Genomic DNA, 24,631 nt, shown 5'->3' with positions numbered 1-24,631 from the left:
AACATTCTTATAGCTGCTCTGCCATTGGCTCTTACCGAGCATCATGCTGGCATTCCATTGGCTAAGATGGACTTTTGCCCTATGTGTCCATGTATGCAGATAGATAGATATGTGTCGATGCAGCGTCCTCGTCATTCGCCCCTTGGGCCATGAGGTGATAGTTTTACGTAAATGTGAATCAACCAGAAAAAGTGTTCACCAGTCGCGTGATCGCTCATTATGCTGATGTTTGCCTTGAACATTTTAGAAGGATTGTTAAAAGCCGATAAAAGCAAACGTCCTCGGATCAGTTTGTTCCAAAATGCCAGGCAAAAACCACTTCTGAGAAAGAACATAAACTAAAGAGGGGAAAAAAACGATGAGGATGCGGTTAAAATTTAAATCACCATCATTTATATTCTTTACTGTATTCTGCTTGTATTCTTTGGCATTTGACTCAGCATGACTTACCGGTAGATTTGTTCTTGGTTTTGCTGTTTGGTGTACTTGTATTCTTTGGCATTTGACTCAGCATGACTTAGATTGTTCTTGGTTTTGCTGTTCGGTGCTTTCTACTGTTTTTATTACCGATTTGCTTTACTGTTTGTTGTATATGTTAAATTGCTCCATGTACAGCACTTTGTATGCAGCGATGGCTGTTTGAAAGTGCTCTATAAATACAGTTGAGTTGAGTTGAGAATTAGGGCATTTACATGGAAAACGCGTCTTATACAATTTTCTAGTTCAGAAATTTCGTAAGTATTTCGTAACTGTATTTAAAAAGTACTGTAGTGCAAACTGGCACCGCTGCTTACGGATGGCTGCCGTTTTTGTGGCGGGGAGGAGGCACAGGCAAAACGAGAGATGACAGGAGATAGTTGTTGTCCACTTGTGTACATGTAAACATTTGTTGAAGTGCCAAAAAATATATATACAGTGTATATATTGCGACATATCGTCTATTCAGCAATGCATTTTTGGAGCTTCTGAATAATCCAAGTGCCGACTTGGAGCCAGTTACGAGAATGAGTCATTTCAACACTACATTTCATTTTGTCTGTGTCATTTCGGCATACCTTGTGCCCAGATCAGTTTTCAAGGTGTGCTGTCAGCGTTACGCAGGATGGACACATACATCTAATTCCCACGCAATCAGGATGAGTTAAATCAAACAAAACATGCCTTTTCTGCATTTGCTGGCTTGCCCCAAAATCATCAAATTAACAGATTTATTTTGTGTAACTCGCATTATTTGCCTTTTCCCCTGACACTTCCAATTCCAGCACTTGAAACTTTTTGCACTCACGGTGCTCTCTAAAATTCTGAAAATCATCAGCTTTTACACCCTGTGCCACAATCATAGTACATCAAGCGTCAAACGACTAGCGCCAAAAAAAAAAAAAGCCCGTCAATCTGCTCGAGTGAACGTACAATTTGGCGGCCACAATTTGGGATCATCAAGCCCAAAAAGTGCAATCTGTGGGTACAAAGCGAGCATCTGCACAGGGGCTCTTGTTACCAGAACATTAACCCGGACAGATGTTATGATGGGCTGTGTGTGTGTTGAGTCTAAGTACCAGGGAGATTTGTAGACAAGCTGTTCTTTCCTTACTCACCCCAAGTCTACGTTCTGTCACCTTGGAAACCTGGTCTGTCTCATCTCATTGTGGCCCGGCCTTGAAACTCTCCTGTTGGGTAGAAATGATCTCGAAATGATCATTCATGCCTTCGTCTCCTCTGGTCTTGACTATTGCAATTTTCTCTTCTTCAACTCTCTCAAAAAAATCATCATTCGACCACCTCACAGTATTGTTTTTAGAACCCGAACATCTATTGTATGCTAATTGTCATTAGCATAAACTATGGCAGTGAACCCTCACTATAACGCGGTTCACCTTTCACGGCTTCGCTATTTCACAGATTTTTTTTTTTTTTAAACAGTGCATTGGGTTCTGCATCCCGATTGGCTAAGGGACTGTAGACCAATGTCAACAGTCTCCATCCCTTGTCTCTGCCAAATTTACTTGTGTCACAAAAACAGGTTTTGATCTTTTGTTTCATTCTATTGTAAAGTATAATAATTGTAAAAAAAAATGTAACTATCGTGATTCTAAGTTTATGGTAATATTAAAATAATGTACCTTTCTGCATGATGGTAAAAATGACAATGTATCTTATTTGCAAAAGAGTCCTCATTTATTTAAATTATTGTCCCCCCTGCTGTTATATTTGAGGATTTCATTGAGTGGCAGGAAACGGTTACTGTTGACGAGTAATTACAACAGTCTGAGGAAAGTGTCGAAAATGTGAGGTACATCCAATTCGATTTCCGCCAATTACTCCTAAATTCCTCTTTAGAAGGCAAAGCGGTGTCCGGCCATGACTAATGTGTTTAATGTTGTTGAGATGCATGTTGTACATTTTTTAATTGTATATTTGTGTCCTGGTTTAGAGGACTTTCGGAAATGATGTTATTGTTTGGTTGAACACAACAAAAATGAAAAATAATTTGTGTGAGCACAATGCATCATGGCATGTATTAAAATTTCTCGTGACCATCGTTCATTCCTTTTCAAGCGTGGCAGAAAAGGAAAGAAAATTGTGAAACGATTAAGTTGAGCAAAAGTGACAAAAAGTGTTGCAAAAACGGTTTAATTACTTGCCAGGGAAGTTTTTATACCGTGTAATATTGTCGAGTATTTGTTTTAATATTACAGTAAAATTGTCACGGGGCAATGGATGTTTGAACACAACCGGTGAAGCAACACAAGTAGGCAGATATAAAAATACAGGTAAGTATAATTTATCGTCTGTGAAATACGACTAATATCTCTAATATTGTAGCTTACTTAGTCGGTTGTGAAACTCTTCGTTCTGTGCGTGTGTCTACGGTATTAAACTTTGGTGGACAAAGCACACACAACAGAAGGAGCACAATGTGGGGGAGCTGGAACAGATTCATGGCATTTCATTTCATTGGGGTAATTGATTTGAGATATGAGTATTTGAGATTTCTCACAAATCCAGCTACCATTGTATAGTGGGTAAGGGAGTGATTACCAACACAGCCTAGGTGAAGCACTTTCCAAATCCTCTCTGTGAAAAGTGCTACATAAATAAAATGGACTTACTTGCTGTTGGAGGGGCCGCAGTCTCACACCGTGGTTGAGAGCAGTCTTCTTTTCTCAGGGTACGGAGGAGCTTTGCGGGGATCCTGCGTTGTTTTTGCGCAGTCTGAGAGTCTGTTGTGAGGGTAAGGCGGAGGCTTGCGGCCCCTGCGGCCTTGCCCAGATGGCGGTTTGACGGCCCCCGCCAGAGGCGGCCCCGCCGATGACGCTCGCCTCTCTCTATCCGCGTGGACCGGCGTCTCCGGGTCTGTGGGTGGGCAGCTGGCAGATGGGTGTCGAGATGTCGCGGACGGACAGAAGCGCACGGTCGCCGGGTGGTCGTTTCGCGGCGGCTCGATGATGACAGATGGGCCGAGCACGGCGGTCGGATGACATTTTGGGGACACGGGGGAGATGGGGCTGATCATGACGGAGGATGAGGCTCCTGGGGATGATGGAGGAGACTTGGGAAGGTTGACTGTCAGCGGGGAGAGTCCGGGGGTGGGCGGCCGGACGGGGAGGCTTCTTTGAGGGGACAACGTGGGGGGCGGCAGAGTTGAAGAATCGGGATTGTTGACCAACGTTAGTAGCCCTCCGCGTCGGGGAGAACTTCCGAACCGAATAGTTCTGGTCAACTCTGTGCTCAGTTGGCATGGCAAGTCAACTGGAGGCGATTCCCTCCGAATGGGATGGTCTCTCCTCAGAGTGAAAGTGGCCCCCCGGTGATCTATTGACACCGAGGGCCTCGGATGGGCGCTGATCACCGTCACTTCATTAGAGCCAGAAGAGGAGCAGCTCTCGCCTCCTGCTGACTGGTGCTGTTCTTCTTCATCCAGGTCGATGCAGGAGGTCAGATAGTCGATCTGATGAACTACCTGGACAACACCACACAGTGTTAAATAATACGTTATCTACATCATACGGTGCCAAAAGCACTTTACAAAGCCTGACGTTCGTCCAACCATCCATTATCTGCTTGTTCAAAAGTAACTTCAATTGGGTGAAATCGCTCAACCAGCGTCGGGACCAAAATGTAATGCACTGGGTTGAGGTTTTGAAACAACACACTGGGTCAAGATTTTGGTCCAACAAGGAGTAAAAACAATCCATACTGATGAGTTAAAGCTACCAAGAAATGAGTTATCTGGTTAAGAGTATAGCTTTGGTTAAAAATAATATTCATTTTATTACTGACATTTTCTAACACGAAAAAACAACTTTCCCCTGTCAGGGGTCACCATAGCAAGTGACTTGTGATAAGAAGTTTAGTGCAGATCGTTACATGGTTTCTAGCTCGCTGGCTAACTGGGGAAACTTCTGTCTGGGGCTAACCTCCTTCGGTTGTTGCCGTGCGGGATGGAGTGAGCAAGGACGGAGGTGGACACGCACCGATGGAATGCCGAGGTGGGCTTCATAGACCCTTGGCATTTTATTTGATGCTCATTAACTGGCTAACTAGCCGCCATGTTAGCTAAAACTTAGCATGCGCACTCCCCACATACCGATGTACTCAGCGTCATGAACGTCCTATTACATTCTAGTCTGACTGTAACAATATGTTGTTCTGATCGAGTCCAAAAATTACGATTCAGTGATGGTTTTTCCATACCCGCTTGAATTCTGTTTCGAATCGCCACCGATTCGTGAAAGCCCGAGATATTCGGCTTTCCGTTAAAATGTCAGGACAAACGTAAAGTGCGCTAGAACCTTTTCAGGTGAACTTTATTTGACTTTCTCTAAACCTTTAAATGTACATTTTCGAACCGTTTGATGTTTCGTTACATTCTCTAATAAGGAGCCGAACATCCAAATTTCAGAACCGTACATGTTCTTCATCTAACACATAATTATCAGCTAAGCACAGCTCATCCATGCTATTAAGTAGATAATGTGCTTTTGGATGATCCGACCATGGTTTCATCGGATAAGAATGTTAAGTGCAGGGTTTTAATTATTAGGTTTCAATCATAAACGCAACCTGTGGGGTGAAAAATATCCTCCCAAAGCCCAAAATGTGCGGCTGTTATTTGGCACACTTGAAACACTGACTATTGCTTATTTAGAGACAATTACATTGATGAGAAGCAGTGAATATTTTCTTGTCATCAGATTCCATACTGGATGTTCCTGTTTCATTATATAAGTTAAACAAATGCATGATGGTAAATGGGTTAATAAATGAATGCATTTCTATTTCCTAATTTAGTACATCACTTTCTTTGAGTCATATGTCCAGCTCCACGCAACAGTGTTTTATTGGTGGAGCGCAGAAAAGTTGTGTTAAAGTCGGTATACGCAACATTAGTGTGTTTACCAAACTTAATGTACAAGGGTTGACATCAAAATATTTTTTTCCCCTCCAGTCGTGACACTTGAAATGTCAACACAAAAAGGCGAATCCATAAACAGATAAAGCCACAGAACATTAAATTGTTGGAAGTTTGATGTTTTTTTTTTTTTGTTTGTTTGTTTTTTTTTTACATGAAGGAGAACGTTAATGCACATGATGAAAATTGATGATGCTGTTTTTCTTTTTCTTCCCGGTACAGAATTTATGCTTGAAGGTTTCTCTGTACAATTAACATTGCTTTTTTTTTAATCTCTTGATGAAGAAAGCACATAAGATTACTGTCATGTGAAGTTAATTTGTTTAGATTCTAGCCCTAATCAAATTCTAATTCCAGTCAGTTTCTCCTGTACAGGCAATACTTTCACGCACTAAGTCAATGATTCCCAACCGCTGTGCCCTCACAAACTCTTCAATTTAACTTCATTGGTCTGAAAATGATTATCTATTTGTGTCAAATAGGACGTGTTTGTTCGTCTATTTATTCCGATGTCATATCAGCATAGTGAGCGATCACCGGACTGGTGAGTGGTGAATGACGAGGACACTGTATCACACATTTCTACCTATTTATCTATCTACACACATAAACAGATTTGGTTGAAGTCCCTCTTAGCCAATGGGATGCCGGGATGATGTTCGGTAATAGCCAATGGCAGAGCAGCTATAAGTACGTTGCGCTCAGGAAACTCGGAGTTGCGAGCAGCACGCCACACTTTATTTTGACCTTTCGTATCTTGAAATTTCTTTTGTAACAAGGGACAATATTTTCCTGTTGAGACGTTTTGTAACTTGAAAATTTACTCATTTACTCCCAAAGACGTTTTTAAAAGTCTTTTCAGACTTGGTCCAGAATTGTCTGGGACTGAATGAGTTAAGAGACGTTCGGAAGTTGAGGTACCACTCACTGTATTGACAGACAAAACTGAATGCTCTTTCACCTGCTGGCAGAAGGTGGAATTAACCTGCACGCGCACCTGTTGCCATTCATACAACACAGTCGGTCATGGCTAACTCAATTCGGGATTAAATTGAGACGAGAGCATCGTTATTTCAGCATAGATATTGTTGTGACATTTTTGCTTGGTGGTGTTTACGTGAGAGCCTTCGGATGTAAAAGACGTGCTTTGTCTCAATAAAGGTTGGGAAGCACTGATGTAAAATCCAGGAACTGACGGTGAGTAAGATAATGATCGCAAATGGGACGGTGGATATTTATATAATAAGACAGTCCTGGAGCTGGTGTTTTTGTTTGGCACACATACACTCACACGGAATAAAATAATGACAGTTGCGAGGATTGGAGAAAATTACTCTGGGGAAAATGTTTGACCTTTCCCTCCACCTGTGCGCAGATAAGTCCTGAGCTGGAACAGAATTATTATTGTTTTTTTTTTTTTGTATGTTGTAAAAAAAAAAAAAACATCCTTGCTGATGTCAGAGGATGACCTGTTTTTTTCCCCTCCCATCATCTAGCTTTGCGGCGGAGGCTTTTGGTTTTACTTTGAAGTGCAGAGTGAGTGTTTGTGTGTGTGTGTGTGGCGTTGGACTCGCAGCTTGTTATAATGTCAGGAATCACCAGAGATAAAAGAGCTCAGGACCCTGATTTACTGCTGCTGCTGCTCCCAAGTGTGTTGATTATAAACAATCACGGTTCTTCAAGTGGTGCCGATTAATGCTGAGAGACGTTCATATCGTCACAGAGCGGCAAAGCAGATGCTAACTATTTGGGCTTCAGTTTGCACGAGTGACGACGAATGATGTGGTCTCAATGATACCAACATGGTCAATATTGCAGCAAGTTTGTTCGTTACGTAGAATCAGCTTACCGGTAAATGACACATTATGGGAAATGGACTTCCTAATTCCATGTACACGAATTGTTGTGCATCTCTCTCTCTCTCTCTCTCTCTCTCTCTCTCTCTCTCTCTCTCTCTCTCTCTCTCTCTCTCTCGCCCACCGTAAATATTTTATCTGCCTTTTTTCCCGAAAATGTCTGCGTGCGTCTGAAAGCAAGCTGCACGTCTTAACGAATGTACATAAAAACTGCCCTCACGTCGCTCGCCGAAGAATCAGAGCCACGATATGAAGTCTGGATGAACGACTTTGGAAAAAATTGGTGAATTTTTTTCCCCCTCAATATTGTGATTTATTATGCGATTATTTTTTTAAGGTCATCGTCCCATGTTCTTAGCAAACACAAGTAAAAAATGCATCTGTGTGGCAATAAACAAGACAGGATTTATGATAAATTAAGAAATTATTTCTTTTATATTTTATTTTCCATTTGCCAAAGGAACTATGAATAAATATGAAAGGTACTTTATCCACTTCAATTAGCGTTGTTAATTTACGAAACACTTTAAATTGCAGTCGCTTAATTGAATTGAATACAACTTTATTGTCAAATGTGCTCAGCGTTCACTATGACAAATTCCCCAAATTCTACCGAACAATTGTGGCCTAAATAATAATAATCAATTTAGTGACTTATGTGACGCCACACCTGTTGGGCAGATTGCAGGAATAATGCAAACAAATCAGCGGCTTTGTACACACACACACACACACACATTTTCAAACCATTTAAATTTGGTGCAAGGTACAGAATTATCATTTCCATTAACTCTTGTCAGTCTACATGACTGTTATGCTAATGAGAAGACAGTAATCCGTTAAACGGCATAGCAAAACATTGTCTTTCAACTTTTGCTCTACTGTTGGTAGCGGCTGTCAAATGGATTGAACTTAAAAGCAGCAGCAGGATCATTAGAATTCCACCAGTAATTGGTTCCTAAATCAAACCGAGGGACCGGGTTCATGCAACAGAATGACAGAACAGGCCCTTTGAAAAACAGAAATGCGACAAAAAGTCTTCTGTGCCTTGTCTGTCTTTGATGTGTTGACTCCTTTGTGAAAATTGGGGATTTATTAATTTTTTTGTCACAGAAGCGTCAGCTTGGTTGCCAACCTCCTGTCGAGGCGATATGTTCTTTCATCAGTGATATATCAACACAAGCACACGCTAACCGTTCCCCCCTGACCCCGGATGATGAGGTTAATGCCCGAGCTTGCGGATGAAATGCGGATAATGTGCAACGTGAGGGCCACGGCAATAAATGGATGGGGGAAAAGCGGTCCAGCTGAGCCTCGAACAGCATCTGTCCGGGAGAAAGAAAAGTTTAGAGGGAAGGGACGGCGCAGGAGGAGGAAGAACACAGAAGCAGGTGGATGCTTCGCCTAATGTCACAGCGCATCATCTCTGGAAGCCCGTGAACGCATGCGGTAAATGAGGCGTGACTCTCGTCTCATTCACTCCCATAAAGGAAAAAAAACTAAAACAACTATGCATGACTTGAGAGCAAACACCGCACATATTGGAGATGAGAGATGGGAGTGGGAGCAAGAGCGGAGTTGCGGGAATAATTTGCAGACCGTGTTGGATGCACCCAGCCCAAATGCTGACTCTCTAATGCATATTTAATTCTGCTGAAGGCGTTCGGTTTGCGAATGCAAAGTCATATTAATGTCTAAAGACGTACATGTTCTAAAAAAAAAAAAAAAAATCCTTTGGTTCAGTTGGATTTACTTAATGTGTCACGCATGATTAGAATGTGTTAAACTAATGTATATCATTTGAATATTTAAGAGTAGACTTTTTTTTTCAGTGCAGCGGTGTTGAATGGGCATAATGGTAAATAAATATAATTTTTTTAAAAAGTACAAATAAATGTGTACTTTTAAGGGTCCACTGGCTTGTCACCGGGGCAGCACATTCTGCACAAATGCATTTTTATAAGTTGTAGTAAGACCACTCACCAGTAGATGGCGGACATCAACATGGAGATGCTGTCAGCCATGATTGTTGTGGTATTAACAGTGGCTCAAGTTAATGGAAACTCTTTCAAAATGGAGAAAGAGATCCAATGAAACTGTTCACTGTTCACAGTTACATAAACAACATGCAATGCCAATTTAACATGACAGTTAATTAAAAAGTCACACATTCGACACGACAGGTAGCATAACCACATTCAAACGATAACGATGAACAACTTTACGGAGGGGAAAGTTCAGCATTGCGTGCCGCAATAAAGCACCCTTTTTTTCTATGAGTGTTGCCTTGACTTACGACTTTAACTTGTTCGTTCTGTGAACAAACCTGTAACTCAATTTACTTGTGCAGTGGCGCCCTGAGATACGAGTGACCCGACTTAGAAGTTTCTCAAGACAATAATTGTCATTTAGCCGCTTTTTTTCACTTTACTTACGGCCCATTAGCTTAATGCTAACACATAATAGCAAATGACATAGAGAGGCTAATGAATAGCATTAGCTTGGTTGACTTATATCATTTCAAACGAGTGATATTTCAACATGAAAGGGGCAGCAATACATATAGACCGACAAAAAAAATACTCGCATATATTCTTTATCCTCTAAGAAAAAATGATTACTATTACTGCAACTCACCGAGTCACAGTAGTTATGTTTGTGTGCCTGACTGTATTATCCTGACCCCCCCAGTGTCTAAGTCATGCACACCAGAAGGAACCTCAATGGATTCACGATGATGCACAAACTATTTAATTCTTTATATTCCATTTCATAAAGTGACATTGTTGTACATTTGTGGCATGCGGGAGGAAGGAGTACCTGGAGAAAAGCCACAGCAGCACGAGGTGAACATGCAAACTCCACACAGGAATTACCCCTCGAGTCAACCCCCGAACCAGTTCTGCAGAATCGATTCAAAATATCTTTACCTCTTTCATTTCCTGTTGAACATCCCTCAGTGCAGTCAGAACCTGCTCCAGGTTATCCACCACCCGTTTGAGCTGGTTCCGAACCATTTTTCGATTGCACTCCGTCCCCGTCCTCTGTGAGTCCTCCTGACTCTTTGGTTTGTGCCGGAGCCACCTGGCCTGGCTCGCGCCCAACGCTGGAATGCGCTTGCCGTGTTTCCCTGGACCTCGCAGAGTGGTGGTAAAGCCCAGACCTTTGTGAGGAACCTCGGTGGAAAAGATGACTCCATTGAGCGGGGCACCGGAGCCCTCCGCAGGTGGTTCTCTGAGCGCGCTCAGGTCCCTTTGGCTCTGACAGTTCCTGCTGATGTAGCTGAAACTAGATCTGAAGCCACGCTGTCCATCTTTCGATGATCCCTGAGGGTTTGAGCTGAGCCACACAGATGACTGCAGGTCTCTCTGATGAATAACATGGCCGGTGTAGTCCCAAACATCTTCCCTGCTTTCCTCCATGCAGACGCCAACCTTAGAGTCTGAACCTTCAGTTAGAAGAGCGGAAGTAGGAACCGGGGGACTTCCCACAAGAGGCCCGTATTTTGTGACCGGGGAGCCAGGCGTGGGAGCGCCGCCGAGGCTAATGGGATCGAGTTCCACCTCCGAAGACTGCTTGGACTTGGCGGGACTGCCTTCCTTCTGTTTTCCCAAGATGTGGTGGCCCCTCAGCACCACGGGCAGCATCCTGGCCATTCCGACGCCGTTGCAACGCAGCTCGCTCTTCTTCGTCTTGTTCTTCCCTGGGATGGAGAAAATCCCGATCCCTTTGGTTCTCTCCAGAGGGGCCAGGTTGTCGTGGAGCTCGGGATTGGATTTGTAGGGCCCGTTGAGCCCCAGGTCAACGCTTTGCTGGGACTTGAGGCTGTTGCGTAGCCACGGGATGAAGTGAGGGGCGTGAGGCTTGAAGGCTCTGTGCTCCTTGGCCACCGGAGCTCTGCTGTCAGAGAACATGCTGACGGGTGATGTCCACGAGAAGCACGGGGGGGACGGACTCCTGAGATAGCGAGAGCTTCCTTCTCTTTTGCCATAAATCTCCTCCCACTTTTGACATCAACTTCGGCAGTATCTCCCCGATCTGTCTTCGCTTCCCACTCCTGCCGTTTTCTCTCCAACTTTTATCCGATTTGCTCCCACTTGCAGCTCATTCTCAAACCACCCGAGCCTCGTTTCCCGTTTCTGATGTTATCGCCCTGTCTCCTTTTTTCTACCTTTTACCACCCCGCTCCTGTCTCTGAAGCCCCTCAACCTCTCTTTTGGACCTGCGTCTCCTCTTGCAGCCCTCCAGCGTCTCACTGGCTCTCAACAGCAGAGGCTTTTCGTCTCTACAGCTCATCTCCACAGCTCTCTCTCTCTCTCTCTCTCTCTCTCTCTCTCTCTCTCTCTCTCTTTCTCTCTCGCCTCCCCCCCTTTGCTCTGCAGCGCACTGCACTGCCTCCAATTCCCACTCTTTCTTCCTCCCACTCCCTCTCACGATTCTAACTCACTGCCCTCATCTCTCCATGTTTCTCTCTCTCTCCGCTGTCAGTCCTTGATCGTCTCCTGTCATTCTAACTGTCCCGTTCGTCTCCCTTTTTTTCCTGCGCTTTTCGTCATCCCGCCACTCCAGGCTCCATCCTTCCCTCCCGCTCCGGCTGAACTCCAATCAAGATGCCAGTGTTATTAATCCCTGGTTAGCCAGTATGTGTGCCCACGTGATTCCTCCTGCCTGCGTCCTCATCTGATTACTCCTTACCCCCGGCTCAGCCCTCCACAATTAAATGCTGCTTTGGCTATCCGAGGGGGTTTTAGGGGAGGGATGCAGGAGGTGGAAAGGGGGCAAATAATTGCAATCTACAAGATCAGGAATTTGTCAGAAACGCTAAGCCGCCCAACGGCAAAGAACAGTAAAAAAGTGTCACGTTTTTACTGTACACCCCACTTGTTTTTTGCAACTTGCATTTGTTGCAATTATGCAGAGACAACTGCTATTTTCGGCTTTCCTCGTCGCTCGAGTTGTAATTCTTGGCAGCGTGGATGAGATTTCTTGTCTCTGACAAGCCTGGAGATGCCTCCCAGGTAGCCTCCTCGCTATTCATGCGGCTGCTCGGGTCCTTCCCTCTCCCATGAAAAGACAGACAACAGCACACGCCTGACAGTTTTGCTGTCTCTCAGCAACGAGCAATTCAAAGCGCCTTTCATTCTGCGAGTCAGCTCTCCAACGTGTCCCTCTGCCAATGCCCTGTTGATATGCCTACATCCTGTGACATGTACAAGATACGTGAAGGGGAGGAGGATTGAGACTCGGGAGGGGTACTATATAATCTGCCAGCTAAGAAGATTCCCGCCTACATGTCGACAGACTGCCGTCCGCCAATAATGACCGCTAGTCTGGATAAAAAAAAAAAAAAACAATAAAGAGTAATAGAGCGGCTTCTCTTAATCCGGTGGAGCTTTCTTGCTCCGCACGGCATACTGGCGCATGCAGAGTGTGCACCAAGTCTGCCTCTGTGTAATTATGAGGATGCTCTTCAGTGAATGAAAAAGCCGACGATAAATACATGTCCTATATGCTCTGCTTTTGCACAGCGACAGGTTCAAGCGCACAACAATGTCACAGCAAGCAGAAGTTCAGGCCTCGGTCTCATGCAAAAGTAATACACGCGCTGGCCACACAATATTAGGGATGTCTGCAGAATCGAATGAGATCCAAGACAGGAGCTGTCTTAAAAGTTACGCCCTGCCAACTATAGTAATGCGCAATTTCCATCAATCGTGAAGTAAAAATATTTTATGATTGTGCTTTTGGTTGCAGTTTTTAATGGCAATGCATCATATTGAGAACAGGTTCAAATGAGGATGAGAGAGACAAGAGATGACATGCAACTCTTTAATATGATGCAACCCGGTGTATAGAAAAGGAATGGATGGATGGAATTTTACAGGACTTACAAGTGGGAAAGGAGAGCTGCAGCCCCTAAACATGAACTGACATAAACCTCATAGTAAGGGCGGAGGATGAGAGAGACAAGAGATGACATGCAACTCTTAGTATGATGCAATCCGGTGTATAGAATTTTAAAGGACTTACAAGTGGGAAAGGAGAGCCACAGCCCCCAAACATGAACTGACACAAACCTCATAGTAAGGGCACTCACGCAGGAGCTGACTTTTTGTGAGAGGCATCATGCCCTCTGTTTTTCTTTTTTTTTTTTTTTGGGACAATACTGCTAATTGTATTCGTCAAATAAAACGGCAAAGCTTGTGATGGCCAAAGACTTCGGCACAGCACTCTCTATTTATTGCCCCTTTTAAGACCTTGAATTTATGTCTCCTAAAAGGCTCTATTTTCCTCCAATCAGACGGCCCCTTGGATGTGGTCCATAAATAACACGGCGGCGAAAGACACAATCATGGGAATAATATAGGTAGCTGTCTCACTTGCAGTCCATTTCAGGTTGGCTGAGCAGCCTCGCTGCTCAGGTGGCCTCCCGCCCTTTATGTTAATGCAGCCGATGTCTGTGACTGGGGCTGACACAACACAGCTTTCAACTGAAAACTGAAAATGATTTTTCTTTCGGTTATCCCGAGTTTTCGAGTGCGAACACGCAAATAGTTGACAACGGGTGTCTAAATGCATATTTTCACCTCGAGCGAAGAAACTTTTGGAGGAGCATTCCCAGCAACTTATTCTCTTCATTTTGAAGCGTTTATCTTGTCTGTGCCTCTTCTAGTGCATAAATTTGGATGTTGGATTTTTTTTTTTTTTGGTATAATCAGATTTCAGCCTACATTTAGAATCTGATGTAATTTAAAGCTTCTGCTACAGCCAAGTTGGACTGGAGCAATCTGCACAAATTCATTTCTTCTCCTTTTTTTAATATGGGCTAATCATCCATTTTGGATTCGTATTTTTATATGTGACCCCAGAGGTCTCGGTGCCTCACTAGTCATGAATGTCACAAGCTACTGGCATGGCATGCGTATTATTGTTTTTTGTTTTAACCGTGGTGTGTAAATTGGGATCATTTTTGGCGACTGTAATTTTCAAGTGATTCATTGTTTTTCATTCAAAAATGGAAATAAAGTGCTTTAAGTCACTATCAAATAAGCATCCCCCAAAAGAGGTCATCTCACCTTGCAAACTTGTCCAAAGCCCAACCTGTTGTCGCCGTAATGTACCTTTCAGTTCCGAGCAAGAGTAGGAGGAACACTGGAGCCTTGCCATCTTGCCCACTTCCTCCTCGAGGCAGCGTAGCATGAGAGCCGCCATGCAAGTGTGTTGGCTCAACTGAACCACCACTGCAGAGAGAGAGATTTTTCCTCGACTTCCTGTGAGCAGCGAGAGAGAGAGAGGGTGAGAGAGAAAGACAGACAAGGACACTGGCAAAAACCTCGCAAAAGCTCGCCTTTGAAGGGCAAAGGTAGCTGGCCTGACTACATTTGGCGTGCAAAATGCCTTTTAGTTACACTGTGAACACCTTGGAGAACTTGCACCAGTGACGTCAAAGAGAATTTTGACATGACTATGTTGTGATAACACAAATAGATCAGTGGCATTTTGTATTTGAAAAAAAATGGCACGGCATTGACCTTTTATGAAGCTGCAGAACAGGAAAATTACATTTCTCTTCCAGAGCGCAAAACCACACAGATATGAGATAGTCTACGTTGATGCACCGTAAAACTTTTAATGAGCTCGCAAGCACGGCTTCAAAGACATTTTTTTTCCCCTCCCTCATGCTCAAGGCAAGTCAGTGCAGCCTCTTGTTTGATGGACGAAATCACGGGGCAGACTCATTTATGGCCCAACTTGGAAAGCTATACATGACAATACTGTTACCTTGACAACTTGGAGCTCCAATTCCCCACCTATGAGCAGGGAAGCACACACTTCCCTGTACCCAGCCACATGGTCCACCCTTCAGGGGGGATTCCGAGGATCCTGCCGAGAGAAATACTCCCTCTGGAGTGCCGTGGTTCATCATTGAGGCCTCCTCCCGGTGGGACGTGCCCACGACACCTCATCAGGGAGACATCCAGGAGGCTAATCAGATGCCCGAGCCACCTCATCCAGCTTCTCTCACCAATGGCTCGACTCAGAGCCCCTCCTGGATGAGTCTGCTGAGCCCATCTCAAAGAGAGGGCCCGAATGCCCTGCAACAGAAACCCATTTTGGTCGTGATTTTCTTCGTCACAGCTCATAGCTCATGACCTTAGGTGAGGGTGGGTAAATCCAGACCTTTGCTTTTGGGCTCAGCTCCTTCTTCACCACGGCAGACGGAAACACAGCCCGTATGACTACAGATGCTGTGCAATCCACCGAAAGCAAACAACAAGAACTATACTCGGGGGAGGGATGGCACTCTATCCTTTTTATGACTGAAGATGCCGACCTCCAATTTGGAGGTGCTGATTCTCATCCCAAACGCTTCATACTCATCGATGAATTGCTACAGCGAGAGTCGAAAATGTCATGTGCGCGTGATGGTAGAGGAACAAAAAAAAAGCAGGCAGGCAGGAGGAGCAGGGTGGACTGAACAAAATGCATTGACAAAAAAACATTTGCAGGGTTACACTGGAAAAAACGCAAAGTTCTGAAAAACTCCAATAAAGCAAATAAAGAAAGAAACTCATGAGAGTTAAAAAAAAAAAAAAAAAAAAAACAACATGACAGCAACAGAAACAAAAAACCATGACAGTAACACAACGATCCGACAAAGACTGACAGAGCCCAGGAAATGAAATACAAGCAAACTGACGAGACCACAAGGAACACCTGGAAGTTAAGGGAGCTGATTGATTGACAAAAGGGACCCGTATGACAGCAGGTGGACCCAAAACCAAAAGAGGAAGACAAAAGCATATGAGGAAACAAAACCAAAACTTACTCGAAACAAAAACAGAATAATGCCAGAAAATCGCAGATTCATGAAGATGAAATCCATTTGACTGACGGCAGAATCCTACTGTAAAACCCTGGTGTCGATCTGGTCTACCGTTCCAGGGCCAGGACGAAAACCACATTGCTCCTCCTGAATCTGAGGTACGTCTTCCTGAGATACAACCCCTGAATAGTCTATTCAGAAACCTACAGTAGAACTTACCAGGGAGGCTGAGGACCGTGGTCTCCCTTTAGTGGGAGCTCACCATTTAGTCCGATCACGACCTCACCCAATGCAGAGGCACCGTCCCAACACTTTTCTCGACCCGCTTACCAAGCAGCTGTGCATTTTGAGCAGATTAGACTACTTTTACCCAAGGTTGGGTTAATTACAGTGAAACTCCTCTACAACGAAACCTACATAGGCGAAAATACCCCCTAGTGTGAAAAAAATCTTCATGCATTAACACTATTCCCACTTTCCTGCCCCCCATACAACGAAAAAAAAACCTGTTGCGTTATACGAAATCTTTTTCTCTGCTCTTGTCTCCCGACGAGATTCACTACAACGAAGTCCAATCCAACAGCGACCTCTACTGCTTCGTTCGGAAACGGCAACAGCAACCACCACACTGGTTTACACATGCGCAGTAGTCCAGGAAGTATTTGTTATTGTTAGTTTCAGACGCAGCAAGAACGTTGCATTGCTAAAATGGCTACAAAACGGACCTTTGGATGTCAAGCAGCTAAGACAAGAAGAGCTCTGACGCTGGAAGAGAGGGTAAAAGTCATCAAAATGAAAGACGGAGGAAGCAAAATAAAAGACATTATCCAAGAAATTGATGTCAGTGAAAGTGAATGCTGATCGTAAATTTCGCAATTTCTTTCCCTTTTTTTTTCTTTGTGTGTGTGTGTTTACATCTGAGATCAAATTTGCTACAGTGAAAAACCCCCTGTTGTGAAAAATGTCTTGCTGCAAACGTGATTTCGTGATAGAGGAGTTTCACTGTATTATGATCCAGCGGATTGGTTTGAAGATTGGATTTGGGTGAGCAGAAGAGTTGAAGCTGATGTTGGCCAGTTGTTGTGTACTGAAGTAAAATTTATTGCAAGAAGGAGGCGGCTGGATGGCTCAGTGGGTAACGCCGCCGACTTTAGTCCATGCACAGTCACCGCTGAAACTTTGCAGACAGCACAAAGTTCTGTTTTGCTGCATTAAAAATGGAAGTGAACAGATGCTGTCTTCCCCCAAGTGTCCAGTATGGCATTGTTGATAATCCTCCTCGGGTCGGTGTTCTGTTTGTAAGCGCGCTGCAACCACAAAGATGTTACACACACCCCCTCACACACTGTAGAAGTGTCTTTGCTGTCCCCTCGTATATTTTTTGTGTTGTTTGCTTTCGGGAACCCCCGCCCCCGCCCCAACCCCGCCGTGCTTTTCATCCTTGAACACGTCAGTCAGGTTCTCTCTAAGGACTCCGTGGAGAGAGGAGGAAAGAGGCAAAGCGAGAGACGTGGGGGACACCAAAAAGAGAGAGAAGGAGCGCGTGGAGGAAGAAGGTTTAAAAAAATAAAATAAAAAAGAAGAAGAAGCAGAGTTTTGAAAGACTTTCAAGTTGCAAGCAGATTGCCGTCGCTGTGCTTGCCAGAGGGGAGAGCACCTTTAAGCATGCAGGATGAGAAATGATGTGGAGGGACTACAAAAGCAAAGTAATACATAAATAAGCAGCATTCACGTTTGCTCTGCAGGGACAGCTCACCTCCTCCGGGTCGCTGTTGAGGAACATTTGGGAAGTGCTCAGGAGGTCAGCGCCCAACATGCCTGTAAAAAGAATTTTTTGGGGAAAGTGCGTCTGCACCGATTGAGACGTCGGCCTTGACATTTGGGATTTGCATAGAAATGAGGAACAAGTGGGGAAAAAAAAATTAAAAAATTGGGCCGTGAGCGAATGACATCAAATTGTTACAAAATGTTCTTCATATTGAATGGGACTTCATAGTTCTCGCTTCATATTTGATGCGGCACGTATGAATCACTTCTGGCCAATGCCGCGTCAATTGAGGCCGCTGTGCATAAATGGTTAACAATGTGGCCGATCACCAAAATGCCACAGGCTGAATTTTCAACAGATACATTGAATCCCTACTTAGTGTGCTTAATCACGATATGTAATCAAGCGATGAAAACATATACAGTGGACCCTTGGCCTACAATTATGCATAGCAGAATTTTTATTTTTTTAAACTTTTCAGGGACAGCGGTTACTACAGTCGACAGCTTACCGTGTTATCAAGTCATAGGGTGCATAAATGGGTTCATGAAACCCCTGGGTTCACAAAAAGCATTAAGAAAAAATGGGCACAAAATGAAAACAAATCGTTAAATATTGCAAAAAAAAAAAAAAAGTGAAGTGGTGGATTGGTGCTTGCTGAACCATGAATATGTGGGCATCCACTGTAGTACACTACCCAAGTGTGAAAACTGCAAAAATGTGTATATAGCAAAGAAGTCTTCCTTTTTTTAATTTAAGGCTAAGAAAATGGAACTTGAAATAATTGCTTCAAAATTATTTTGGCAAAGGAGAATGGTTTCTGACATCGCCATCGCAACTACCTATTTGGAACCTGTTTTTGACCAGCCAGGACAACTTAAATGATTCAAAACCGAGTTGCTGCACCTCATATTTGATGCAGTGCAGATAAATTTTCTCCGCAGCATCAAATGGGACAGAACAGCCGCAGAATCAATTCCTAAACTCGTACATTTGAATGAGGAACGCGTATCTGTTGAACCCATAAATACATCTGCCGATGAGTATGAAAATCACAAAAATGTTTTCAACAGCCTATAAAAACAAAAAATAAACAAACAAACAAAAACAGTCGTTCTGTAGTTTCTAATTCAGTTTTAAGAATATGTATGAGCTGCTTCAAAATCATTCTGGTGGTCCACTCGAGAAGGACATCTCTTCGCCTACCATGGCAACCCCAGATTACCTCCTTTAGCGGTCAACAATTATGGTGGACCAGCCAGGACACCTCTCATGTTGCCTTTACGGTTCAGAATGGTGCACAATACATGAACAAACAAATGATTTTACAACAGAGATGAGTTTTGTCACGAAATAGAACACATATTGCACATATTGCTTGGCCTCTTTAGATTCTGACTGTGCCTTCATCGCTTTAATTTCCTTCAGCTCGACGATATTACACAGAAAGCAGTTAATTAATGATTAAAAATGCTAACATGCAATTTAAACTCTATTATCTCCATTGGGTGTGTCAGAATAGATGTACAATTTGATCTAATGGGCCACGGGGCTTCATTTTATTTCACCATTTCCCAACGAGTTCAGAAGTTCAAGCGTTCAAGTTCACCTTGGGCAGCTTCTAAACAACAGCAGCAAAAAAAGAAGTTTCCTGCTGTTCATTTCTATAAGGAGTAAATCGCGCTTCATAATTGTAGGAGGAGCCCGGGCGAAAAGGGAAGAAATTGAAATCACTCCCCCACTGTGTCATTTTCAGTCATTGGGCCCGAAGGGAATTGTAATTGGTGAGAGAAGTCAATTTAGAAGTCGAAGCATTGAAGCATTGGAGTGCAGAGAACATGCTGCTTTTACAACAGCGGTTCTAAAACTACGGTCCGTGCCCCCACGGGCGTCCATGAAATAATTTGCATTATCATGTCGTATCATTGAAAGAAAGTGCATACTTACTGGGTACTTTGGGGGCTGGCGTGGCAATAAAACAAATATCATAACCATTTATTTCTACCTCCTCTTAGCTTTGGGACAATTAAAAGCGGGATAAAAAGTGTTGATACAGAACTAGGAATAATTCCCTTTTCAAGAACAAAGGAAGGAATTATTTCAATAATAATTTTTTTTTTTTTTTACAGCAGCTAGTCTCAGTGTGCATGATGAGTACAGCATGTGTTTCACGAAAGAATCACTGAATTGAAGACAATTAACATTTGTTTCTCCGGGACATTCTTCTAAGTACAGTTCAACTGTATTTAACTTAATTACATAAAGTGTGCTTTTTTTTTTTTTTTTTTTTAAGGATGAAAACCTTGGCCTCTCTCTTGGCCATTACGATGCTATTGGAGAGCAAAAATATTTCTGGTGGGACTTGGCTTCAAAAGTTTGAGGAACCACTGTTTTAGAAAATAAAGATGATTTTTGCAGAATACAAAGCACTATCGCAAAAATAAAATGGTATTTTCTTTCAAATTCGCTCATTAAATAAGACTGTCTTCCCTTGTTTCAGGCAGCTGTATTTTACTGGTGGTAATATTATGAGGGTGTTCCTGGAAAAAAAAATCTCTTGTAAAGGGTCCCTGTACCATAAAAATCTGCTTTAGAACACAACGCCCTCTGGTTGGTTTGCTTTTTTTTGTGGTTCGGAAATCAAACATGGAACTTCTTGTTTGCGCCTGTATTGACAGCCGCTCTGACATTGCCGCGGTACGCCAAAATCAACTGTATCCTCTCAGGGATGCAGTGTGACAATCCTGCTCGGTTTGTCCCACACTCGTAGCTCTGTTTTCGTGTGTGTAGCGTACGCAGCCAAACAAGCACACGGGATGTCATTTTTGATCCTGCAGAGAAGCGTGATATTACAAATGTTGTTTTGTGAAGGTAAGGAATTCATAAGTGAAGAAGGTGAGCTGGTTACACAGGCAGGGATGGTAATGGATCCTCTGCAGGCCTCGTCTTTATCAGTGTTCTCTTACTGGGGATGCGGGGCAGGTTCTCTGCAGTCACTTCATTATGGAGAATGATAATTACGCCCCAGTGGAGGTTTGTTCAGCCTCTCTTCCTTCTCTCCTACTGCTTATCAAGTCAACAATGCAGAGTCAAGTTTTCTCTAGTTTTAATAATAACCGCTAGTTGTGTGAGGCAAAGTTTGGATTTGGCTAAAACGTCATAAACCTCATTGGCTTGTGCAAAGGCCAATGAAGAAAACATTAAATGTTGAGTACAGGGGGCGGGGGTCAATCGGGGAGGGGTCAATCGGCCGGTGGATATGCAGACAACATTCAAACCATATCATTAGCAGGAAGCTAGCAAAATTGTGTTAGCAAACTTAGCTTCGAAATTGCAGAGATATGATGAGACATGAATCTTGATCACATTGCCCTTCCTAGTTGAAGTTTACTGTCAGACTAAACATAAAACAAAGTACATGTGGATTTACAAAAAGCATATAGCCTAGCCTTTAAGTGTGGTAGCTTAATGCTAATGCTAACACATTGAATTGAAGCAAAAAGTGAGACAAAAAAAATCTTTAGATTCTATTTATGTAATGAGTGTTTTTATAACTAAAAAGTGAAAAAAATAGAGTGCTGCGTTTTGTCATTAAAATACACATCACATTTTTGTTTTGGTTTTTTGCACGGACTAGTTTTTGCAGCGATATCTGATTTTGTCACGCGACATTGCAGATCTGTTTTTCATTTGATTATTTTGAATTTATAGACAATTGTTTCCACTGTAATTATGGATTTACCACCCGATTAGCATAGGTTAGTGAAAGTATGGCGCGTTCGGACTTATGTACAATTTGGGGTTATGTGACCGCTCTAGCCCGCTACTTGATTGAGTTGGCAGTGTGACGGTGACCCACCAAATCCAGCAGATGGCATGGCAGTGCAAAAAACTCTGTAGTTTGTCATGGGAGTTAGCGCCAACTACAGGACCGGGAGAGAAAAGGATGATCATTTAAATGCATTTGTGTGCATGTAAATGAAACTGTGTTTTATGACACAAAAAAACAGACTCTCTTTGAGAACTCACCTCAATGAAAAGGTTTTCAAAAGGGCTATCTATGATTGCATACAGATGTGAAGATGTCTATTTTTCAAGGCTTGTCTCATTTTTACAAAAAGTGGTATTAGCGCCGCATTGGAAATAAAAGAAAAAGTATTAGAAAACGAAATGGTATAAGAATGCCGTATTAATTCTTAACAAGTCGTTGTCAATAACCTAAACGAAATTCGTCTAATTTACAAATTAGGTGCATCTGATTTATGAATTAGGTCGTATTTGCATCTATCGTTGTTTCTCGTAAAGACCTTCTAACTTTATATCTTTAAAACGTCCTCAACAGAACTTTGAAGCATGTGGTTAGCATGTCTTGTGTGCATGTTCTGCCTATGCTCGCATTTTTTTATCTTGAGTTACTACGGCTTCTTCCCACATTTCAAAAACATGCATGCTCGGTTAAACTAAATTGTCCATGGGTATGAATGTGTGGATCTAAAATTTCTGAACATGTGCAACTATAATCATGGTTTTCAGTCAGGGAAACTGTTGTAGCCCATGATAGAGATGAGTTTGACATCTTGGCATTGTGCGTGTATTTCTTACAGAATGTTGCTTGCTTGTTTTTGAAGTTCTTTTTTTTTTCTTTTAAATACAGGGGTCAAGAAAAACATGCTTGAAAAAAATATTGGTTTACGGAAGGCCACAACCGGAAAGCACATTTGCAAACAAGTCCCAAAAGCACATGTTGGCTTTCGGCTTACTAAAAAAAATAAAAACAAGCGCGTCATGATAGTTAAGCTTTTTTTTTGGCTTCACTGTTAGGTGAAAAAAATCAAAAGGAAGAAGTACATGGCGAAACAATGAGACGTGACGGAAGTGAAAGCTCCCTCACGGCCAACATAAGCCGAGAATGTATTCACAAAATGCACAAACAGAGATAATGACCATTAGAGGATAATTGGGCGCTGGGACCAGCCGAAAGCCTTTCAAATGTGCCGCTGGGATCATTTTCAGACACGCTACGGGCCAAATTATCTCTCCATAGTCCAAGCCGTGTCAATGACAGATTAAACTTCACACTGGATTTATAAATGCAGTGCAATGATTAATTTAAATATCCCAGAAACAGAAGCAAGTCTCTGGCTGCCTAATTTCCTGCGCTTGCAATCGACTGCTGCGTGGGCCCTGAAGGAAGTGGAAAGAAATGACCTAAACTTGAATTGCTTGTGACTCAGATGGACTGTTTATTTTCATGGCTTCCTCACAATGCTTGACAGTGGGAGGGGCGGTGAGGGGGGGACAGGGCGGGGATTTGAGTGACTAAATCCAGGTCAGACCGTCCGATTATCGCCTTGATTCGCTCGGAAATGTTCCAACATATTAATGAGAGAGAGCCTTGATTAGCGGCACGGTGAACTCGTGGTTAGCACATCCGCCTCGCAGTTCTAAGCTCGGGGTTTGAATTCGGGCTCCAGCATTTGCATGTTAGGCTAGTTGAAATTAATATATATATATTTTTAAAAAAAAGACTAGAAAAGTAATCTTTATGAAAAGTAAATATATTGTATTTTCTGTGACTGGATACAATAAAGGAACACACACACACACAGAAAAAAAATGTGCATACAATGAAACACAGTTCACAAAGGACATCAAGGACAGTATGAAGAGGGTCACGAAAGTAAGTTATTGCAGACCATATTTGTATTATGTCCTGGTTTGATAAACAGAGAGAGAACCCTGAGATGGCCTCAATTGAAAAAAAAAAAGGGGGGGGCGGGAGGCTGAAAACCCAAGCCCCACACGTCTTCATCATTGAGTGTTATGATAATCAAGTGCATACTGTTGTGCGAACGCTTCCCCGGGAAGCGGAGACGTGCCGAGTAACAGCAGCTCTTCTACTTCTCCTCCTCCTCTTTGGCAGAGCGGCTGAGTTAGAGGAAGTTGAAGTTTCTGCAATCCTATCTGGGAAACGTACGGCGCTTATTACATGGCTCAATTTCCAATTCTGTCACAGGTACGCACACACACACACGTTCACTCAGTCACTCGCGGAATACGAAATTAGACTGAGGCGCAGAGCAATCTCATGGACAGACAAGGTGGATGGAAAAACAAAGACAGCCATTCTGGAATAGCCCAAGCTCCTTTTGTGCAAGACAAACAACAAACGTCCTTTGACTGCAATGAACGACGTGCTGTGCAAACAGCACGCCGAGTTTGAGGTGAGGGCCGCCGTGTGTCGAAATGGAGCGGCTGGCGCTAACGACATTCTAACACGCCCAGCCAGAGTGCTGACTGTTATTAAAATGAAACAGTACAATCAGGTGCAGTGTTGTGCGGCTAATCTTTACATGCAGCCCCTGTAGCCTCACTTTTTTCTTTCTTTCCCAGCCGGACTTTTCAACACGCAGCTTTCTTTTTAGCTAATTTCTTTGGAATCGTTGCCAAATGAACCCCAGCTGATTCCACCGGTCCATTATGACCATTAGGCTGCACGCTTTCAAGCCTCGCACCGGAAATCATGCTGTTCTGTTCCCCAGAATGCTATGATGATATGCGTCAGACCACTTCTACTTCACTTCCTCTACCCGTATTCCCAAATTTGTTGGGTCGGGACCAAAAATGTGTCAAATTATATTGAATTGCCAGTATTTTGATTTTACTTTGTTGACCACCAAGCATTCAAAAAATGACCAGGTTTGTTGGAGTGTGTGTCTTATATCAAGCGAATGCTATGATGATATGCGTCAGACCACTTCTACTTC

General features: G+C 43.1%; 1 protein-coding gene across 1 annotated transcript; it reads right to left on the bottom strand.

Moving 5' to 3' along the window:
• Positions 1-823: 823 nt before the first annotated feature.
• On the bottom strand, positions 824-11,584 carry LOC109516886 (uncharacterized). The gene is made up of 3 exons (XM_019871683.1): positions 10,200-11,584; positions 3,111-3,961; positions 824-1,667 (listed from the first exon to the last, which is right to left on the bottom strand). Exons 1-2 carry the CDS (start codon positions 11,181-11,183, stop codon positions 3,134-3,136), a joined length of 1,812 nt encoding a protein of 603 aa, XP_019727242.1. The 5' UTR covers positions 11,184-11,584; the 3' UTR covers positions 824-1,667; positions 3,111-3,133.
• Positions 11,585-24,631: the final 13,047 nt, after the last annotated feature.

This window comes from Hippocampus comes, unplaced genomic scaffold (genome assembly GCF_001891065.2).
Source record: "Hippocampus comes isolate QL1 unplaced genomic scaffold, H_comes_QL1_v1.1 scaffold182, whole genome shotgun sequence".
Lineage (NCBI taxonomy): Eukaryota > Metazoa > Chordata > Actinopteri > Syngnathiformes > Syngnathidae > Hippocampus > Hippocampus comes.
The sequence above is the reverse complement of the archived record's forward strand: the minus strand, read 5'-3'. Positions and strand labels throughout refer to the sequence as shown.

Bases quoted from the DNA above. Each gene is read 5' to 3' on its own strand.
- LOC109516886 (XM_019871683.1), bottom strand. From the start codon at position 11,183: ATGTTCTCTGACAGCAGAGCTCCGGTGGCCAAGGAGCACAGAGCCTTC. The intron at 3,962-10,199 runs GTAAAGATATTT...GGTGTTGTCCAG, and splicing joins TTCAACAGGAAATGAAAGAG to GTAGTTCATCAGATCGACTA.